Raw genomic sequence first — 7905 nt, forward strand, 5'->3', positions numbered from 1 at the left:
TAATTCTTGGGCAGGCATGCGTGCATGCGTGAGTGAATGAAGGGTTTTCATTTGTTTTAGTAAATTGTGTACTCACGCATCTCAGTCAGCAGATGGCGCTGTTAGTTTGATTAATTGACTGCGGAATAGCATTCCGTTTTGAAGGGAAATTATGAATTTGTTTTTGGTTTAATCACAAAAAAGACAACTTTAATTTGTGGCTATATTAATAATAACATATTAATATAAAATGTGTCCGCAGGACACCAATGTAATCGACTGAGTAGCGTATTGATTTCAACATTGGACTGGAAATCCAATCTTCTTTCCAATGCCGGGGAACACACACACACACACACACACACACCACCGCACAAACATCTTCTCCAGTGTACAAAATAGTATTTCGCACACAAGCCCCCCTCCTCCCACCCGTTCGTCCCTCACACCCACTCTCTCTTCTCTCTCTTATTCTCCTGTTCATGCCATATTAGGTGCAGAGGAGCCGAAAGTGCACAGAGAACACAACCCGTGCATTTCACACAGGCATCCAGAGAAACCCGACCAGAAGACAGCCTGGTACAGTGATGCTAGAGTAAACTGGCATTCTAATAGGCACGCGCTTTCAGCTTTCCTGGCTACATTTACCGTCCAGATTTACTTGAGGGGGAAAAAAGTTGGCAGAGAGACCTTGCCCTGCCTCGCGACCTTTTTTTCATCTACTTTTGAAAGTGAAAAGGCACCGAAGTCATGCTACAGAGAAAGTAAGTTTCCTTTTTGTATTTTTAAGATAATAACCCCCCTCCGGTTTAATGAAACCAACGTGCTGAAGTTATGGCAGCGCTAAGGCGTAAATTTGGAGAGGACTACCAGGTGGTGAACTCGAACAGAGGCGCGTCTTTCCCCAGCGCCCCGGTGAAGAAGAAGCGCCAGCGCTTCGTGGAGAAGAACGGACGCTGCAACGTCCAGCACGGGAATCTCGTCGGAGAGACCAGTCGCTATTTATCCGACCTTTTCACCACCCTGGTGGACTTGAAGTGGCGCTGGAACCTTCTCATTTTCATCCTCACCTATACCATCGCCTGGCTGGTCATGGCCTCGATGTGGTGGATCATCGCATATATAAGAGGGGACTTGAATCATGGCCATGACGCTTCGTACACTCCGTGCGTCGCCAATGTTTACAACTTCCCGTCAGCGTTCCTATTTTTCATTGAAACCGAGGCGACTATTGGCTACGGTTACCGCTATATAACTGAGAAGTGCCCTGAGGGCATTATCCTGTTTCTGTTCCAGTCTCTGCTGGGCTCCATAGTAGACGCGTTTCTCATCGGCTGTATGTTCATTAAGATGTCCCAGCCCAAGAAGCGCGCGGAGACGCTTATGTTCAGTCATGACGCGGTGATCTCACAACGAGACGGAAAACTCTGCTTAATGTTCCGCGTGGGCAATCTGAGGAACAGCCATATGGTGTCCGCGCAAATCAGGTGTAAACTCATAAAGGTGAAAACACACACTGCACACCTACAGCTCTACTTGGCCTTTAGTTTATTTACAATTATTACAACACAATACAGCCAAACAAAGAGTAGCCTACAAAGAGCTTTGTTTTGTTTTTGTTTTTTTTGTTTTTTTTAGAAATGCAGTAGCCTAGATTTGCATTAAGCCTATTCTCAATCGTTTTTTTTTTTTTAAATCATATTATAATTTTCTTTTACCTCAGCCATTTTACTGCATTTTTTTTAGAAATGCAGTAGCCTAGATTTGCATTAGGCCTATTTTCAATCGTTTTTTAAAATCATATTATAATTTTCTTTAACCTCAGCCATTTGACTGCAAAATAGTACATTTGTATTAAAAGCTGGCAGCTGTTTACAGAATTTTACCGTAAAAAGGAGGGTACAGTGACCAGCATTATGGGATTGTACTGTGGTGTGGTGACTGTATATTTGAAGAGTTTCAGATGTAAAAGCGTCTAAGTACCGTCTGAAATTTTCATCTAAAATGAGCATTATTATCAGGCTTCTTACAGCTCTACTTGGCCTTTAGTTTATTTACAATTATTACAACACAATACAGCCAAACAAAGAGTAGCCTACAAAGAGCTTTGTTTTGTTTTTGTTTTTTTTGTTTTTTTTAGAAATGCAGTAGCCTAGATTTGCATTAAGCCTATTCTCAATCGTTTTTTTTTTTTTAAATCATATTATAATTTTCTTTTACCTCAGCCATTTTACTGCATTTTTTTTTAGAAATGCAGTAGCCTAGATTTGCATTAGGCCTATTTTCAATCGTTTTTTTAAATCATATTATAATTTTCTTTAACCTCAGCCATTTGACTGCAAAATAGTACATTTGTATTAAAAGCTGGCAGCTGTTTACAGAATTTTACCGTAAAAAGGAGGGTACAGTGACCAGCATTATGGGATTGTACTGTGGTGTGGTGACTGTATATTTGAAGAGTTTCAGATGTAAAAGCGTCTAAGTACCGTCTGAAATTTTCATCTAAAATGAGCATTATTATCAGGCTTCTGTATTTATGTTCAGTTATTTCAATTTAATGGCATAGAAAAGGACCAATACATTTCGACGAAAGTAAAAGTACTGAACCTATGCGTAGGAGCCTGATAAAAATGCTCATTTTAGATGAAAATTGCAGATGGCACTTAGAGGCTTTTGCATCTGAACTCTTAATTTTTCAGTTCCTATTAGTCATTAAATTAGCTATATGTGAATACCAAACTATTTATATCTATATACCAAAAATTTCCTCTCTAACAACGTTAGCAACAACCAATAATAGGTAGCCTAATATAAAAACAGAGCAGGCAAAATATACCATTAGTAACAAACGTGATACTAAAATAGTGCAATAAACTAAACGCCTTAAATTGCGACATAAAATACTCCAATATAACTCAAAACAAATGTGATTAAAGGCTGGGAATTAAAATAAGGTGCTTTATATTTTTTATTTATAAAACATTTTTGACAATATTTTACAGTAATGTGTTGGATATGGTAAAGTGACTTACAGTTAACCTACATAACAGGATTTTTATTGGAAAATTACAGGAAAATGACATTTTTTTTACACTGTATGGTTCAACAAATTTCAGGTGTTGCTTGTGTTTAAATCACCAAGCTGTTTGAAAACGATTCCTTTTCATTCATTCATTCATTCATTCATTCACTCACTCACTCAGAGGTTTTTTATGTGTCAAGATGCAATACTGGAATGACTTATTTATCTCAATATCCATTAAGTATTTAATGTTGCTGTTGCTATCAGTATGTGCATACAGGTTATGATGTAGCTGATTTATTTTTATGATTTTTATTTCACTTAAATACTCTAACTATTTAGCAGTGTCGTATCATTAAATTTATATATTTTAAGTTTTTTTTAATAGTTATGTGTATTTTGGTATCTCTTTATATATGTTATGTGATGTAGGTGGAATCCTTTTTGACTGTCAGATAAATTTAGTGAGCTTCAGTGGTACTTCACTAGAGAAAAGTTTGTTTATGAAAAATAGTTAACATGGGTAAATTGTTTGGCAGTGTTGAACCATAAGCTGGATGTTAGTCTGTAGTGGAAATTCATTTATTTATATCAAGTTGACAATATGTTTTACATATTGTGTAAAACACTGAACTGCAGAAATATCAGAAAGTTATTATAAGGGTTTACTTTTTTTACCGGGAAAAGAGTAGGCCGTTTAAAAATATTTTATTCATATTTTGCATTGCTGAAATCAATAATGCGTAGGAATAACTAGTCTTGTCTGTTCCTCACAAAAAGTTTAGTAAGTTTTAAAAAAGTGGCATGATTAATTTCTTTCATATTGTCATTCTTTTTTGATGCAGTTGTATGTATGCCAGTGCAAATATTAATAACATTTAGGACCTTAAAATGCCTCATTGCTGGATCAGTTTGGGGTCCGTGAACCCGTGGGTGTCTCGTGCATGTAAGGGAACTGCAGGGTGTTTGTGAGTTGATAAAAAGCTAATAATTATTTAAATTGTAAAAATGAAATGAAAGATTTTTTAAATAAAAACAATCAAAATAAAACTAAAAAATAACTCATTTATTTGTTTACCTGCATGTCCTGTGACCATTAACCAATATGTTAAATTATTAAAATATAAACTTAAAATTTCAAGGGGTAAATATTTTGTCAAAAGAGTTTGTCTTACAAAAAAGTTTGTGAACCCCTGCTCTAAGGCATAGTGCACTGAATGTTTGTCCTGATTTTAATAATTGACATTGAGTTTTTCTGGAATGGACTTTTCCCCTTTAGAAATGTGCTGTCTTCTTTCACAGAAAGCATACCGAGCAAAGATTTTTGAGAATAAGTGACAATCAAGGAACCTGTGAAATGTGATTTAGCAGGACGTCAGTACAGATGAGAATTCTAGGCGCGTGGGTACCCCTTTCACAACTGATTACCAGTTACATGAAAAGGCTTGAAATTTTATTATTGTAATCTCGACATGGACAGCCATCGTCACAGTTGAACAAGATGAGACTCCAGTGACAAAAGGTTCAGATAAGAGAGTTTTACAGACGGCTGTGTCCAACATCTGTCACTCGTAACCAGTGACATTTAAACAGACCTGCTCACTAATTGGAAGGTGGTTCCACGTCAGCGATAATTCCATGGGTTTTAAAGGGGTTGTTCCAAAATGCGAAGAGAAAAGACAATGTTTCTGGGTTTTGAGCTCATAAGCCTCTCTAAGACTCCTGCAGGAGCTGAGGTCAGCCAGAGAGATGCCGGAAAATTAGCATTTGCACACTTGTGAAGGAGGATTTTTTTTTTTTGTGCCTTATAGCCTCAGGCAATAACTTTCAGAGCCTTAGAAAATGTAGCAGAATAATTTACAGATGTTTACACTGCTGGAGCTGTACGAAATATATTCTGAGGGGGAAAGGAGTTGTTTTTGTCAATGGAATTGCTTTCTTCTAGAAGAAGATGCTTACATAACAGCTCTAGTAAAAAAAAATACTATGCATTCTTACACTATACTTTGATGCTACTGTGTGAGTGTTTGTTTGTCTGTCTGCTGTATATCAGCTCGGTCAACGGAAGGGCTTAAAATGAAATTAATAAGGCAAGGAAAGTTGACACATGGACATCACACTCACACAATAGGATTTCTTCCCTGTAATTGATGAATAGGACTGTCAGTCAAAGGCCGCTGATAAGGTGAACAAAATGGTCAGTGTAATAGAACTGAACTTTTTTGGCCCATATTCTTTGAAACTGTGTGATCATCTGAATCTATCCAGTATAATTATGTTAAAATAACTGATCTCAGCCCGCAGAACAATTACAGAGTTAAAACAGGTGAATATTCTTCAAAGATATGGATGGATGACCTTTCAGGCCCACTTCAAAAATCTTTTGCATAGCTCACAGTAATTATCTAGTGCCAAGTGAATGCTGTGATTGATTAAGAGTCTTTGGTCAATGGCGTCTGACTTAATGAAGCAGACTGTCAGTTTAAGCTATGCTGAAGTTTTTCTCTCAATAAGAGAAGAATAAGAAGAGGAACAGAGGATAAACAGGGAAAGCACAGTAAGGTAGTGAGAGATAGTGAAAGGTTTGCCAGAATAGTATAAGGTTGGGACAGCATCAGGGAACACAAACAAAATAGACTGTGAGAAAAAGAGAACTTGATTTATTGGAAGTAAAAGGGGGAAAAAATAGTCTGAAAACGGAAATGAATACATAAATTGGAAAAGAAGAAATCTCTCTCTCTCTCTCATATAACCCTAACTCTGTTCTCATCATTATTTTTTCCTTGTGCTTCAGGGCTATATAAGCAGCCAAGAGTTTTTTATCTTTAAAGAACCCACATCCAGAGCACCAAAGATGTGGAATATGAATACAAATTTAAATTCCATAGTTGTCAGAATAATTGAAGAGTTGTAGAATAGAAGCAGTATGTGTACATATTATGTATATATATATGGAATGGATTATTATCATATCAAATTAAAATGTTTATGTATATTACAGATCAATATTGATATAAACATAAATATAATGCACGGAAAATAAAATAAACACATTTTTATTTAGAGGCAGAGAATAATTTAGTGTAGTCTGGTGTATCTCTTTCTGTGCCTGGACTACTCTGTCAAAGAATAGACATTTATATTATTTTATATTAATGAATTTAAAAAATATATTAAAATAACAGTACTAGCTAGATGTGCACTGGAAGGGCTTGCCTATACAATAACAGTTGAAGTAGGCTACTTAAGAGCACTTAACATGTACCTACCTGAGCTGGCATTGCGTTCTGTATTTTAATCACATACAAACCAGCTCTCTCTCTCTCTCTCTGCCAATTTGATAAAGCCAGCATAACCAGTCCATTTAGATTCAGTCGCCCACACACAATCTCAGTCATTCCCAGTAACCTTTTGTCAGATCATGTCTCATCATGCCGGATAAACAAAGCAGAAACATTTAAAATGTGCTTTGATAATATTGATGCATTTATAATTTCAGCTGTGAGATGCACACTTAAAGAGGCACACTTAAATGTTATGATTGATCATGAACATTTACAGTGGGTCCAAGACATATGGTCTGGTGTTTTGTAAGAGTATGTGTGTGTATTTGTTGTACATCATTCACTGGAGGAGCAAATAACAAATAACACACTAGAGATGGTCACACCAGACGGACCCTCTCATGGTTCATCTTGTATTCTCTCTAATATGCAAGCATAGAGACACTACACTGCACACTCTTAAAGGGATAGTTAACTTAAAAATGCTGAATGTCATTATTTACCCTCATGTCATTGAAAACATTATGCTATATTTTATATAAAATAATGACAGCATTAACTATCCCTTTAATGTATATTGCTTCTTCCTAATTGCTATCTGCCTTTCCATGTCCTCTAATTTGAGAGAAGCATCACCATATTAATTTTCCCCATCTTTTATTGTATCTTCAGTTTCAAACAAATGAAGTGGTATATATCACCTTCCTCTCACCTAATTCCAGTTCTGAGTCACTGTCTCTATTGTTTGTGAATTGATGAACAGAGAATACAGAGAGAGGGTAGAGAGAAGAGAAAAAAAGGACAGATGAAAAGAGCAGAAAGATGAAAGGAGACAAAGATCGTTAACATAAGGGACAAAAAAGAGAAAATGCAAGGCATGTGTCAGACTCTGTTCCATGTCTGTGTGTGTTTTCTTCCCCTACATGCTCCAGGTTATGTTTATGTCCTTATTTGGTCTTCCTGTTCCTGTCCCGACTGTGTTTCCAGGTGTTCCCCTTTTAGTTCTATTGTTCCCAGGTGTGTCCCATTACCTCCCTTATTATTTAAGCCGTGTGTGTTTCCATTCTTCCTTGTCCGGTATTGTGAATGTCTGTATATGTCTACCTCCTTTGCTATGTGTGTTTTCCTGGTTCCCTTGATGTAATGAAATTCCCCTTGTTGATGTACTCCTGGTCTCCTCGTTCCTCGCTCCGCGCTCCCTCACAGTAGCAACGTGACAGAATACCGGACCGTGATCAGGCGAGCCACGAGCCGATCACCTACGTGAGGGCATTTTTAACCCAGAGAAGGCTCCAGTCCCCGAGTTTAACCCAGAGAAGGCTCCAGTCCCCGAGTTTAACCCAGAGAAGGCTCCAGTCCCCGAGTTTAACCCAGAGAAGGCTCCAGTCCCCGAGTTTAGCCCACGGAGGGCTCCTGTCCCCAAGTTTAGCCCAGAGAGGGTTCCAGTTCCCGAGTCTAGCCCAGTGAGGGCACCTGTCTCCGAGTCTAGCCCAGTGAGGGCTCCTGTCTCCGAGTCTAGCCCAGTGAGGGCTCCTGTTCCCGAGTCTAGCCCACGGAGGGCTCCTGTTCCCGAGTCTAGCCCACGGAGGGCTCCTGTTCCCGAGTTTAGCCCACGGAGGG

The 7905-nt window shown here is 37.9% G+C and overlaps 1 protein-coding gene across 1 annotated transcript in view; it reads left to right on the forward strand.

Annotated features, from left to right (window-relative positions):
- The first annotated feature begins 492 nt into the window (after positions 1-492).
- Positions 493-7905, forward strand: part of kcnj19a (potassium inwardly rectifying channel subfamily J member 19a) — a 24246-nt gene continuing 16833 nt past the window's right edge. Inside the window, exon 1 of the mRNA XM_016527603.1 lies at positions 493-1482. Coding sequence (XP_016383089.1) covers positions 814-1482 — 669 coding nt within the window. The 5' untranslated portion in view covers positions 493-813. The remainder of the gene's footprint in view (positions 1483-7905) is intronic.

This window comes from Sinocyclocheilus rhinocerous, unplaced genomic scaffold, assembly GCF_001515625.1.
Source record: "Sinocyclocheilus rhinocerous isolate Xijiao unplaced genomic scaffold, SAMN03320098_v1.1 scaffold273, whole genome shotgun sequence".
Classification (NCBI taxonomy): domain Eukaryota; kingdom Metazoa; phylum Chordata; class Actinopteri; order Cypriniformes; family Cyprinidae; genus Sinocyclocheilus; species Sinocyclocheilus rhinocerous.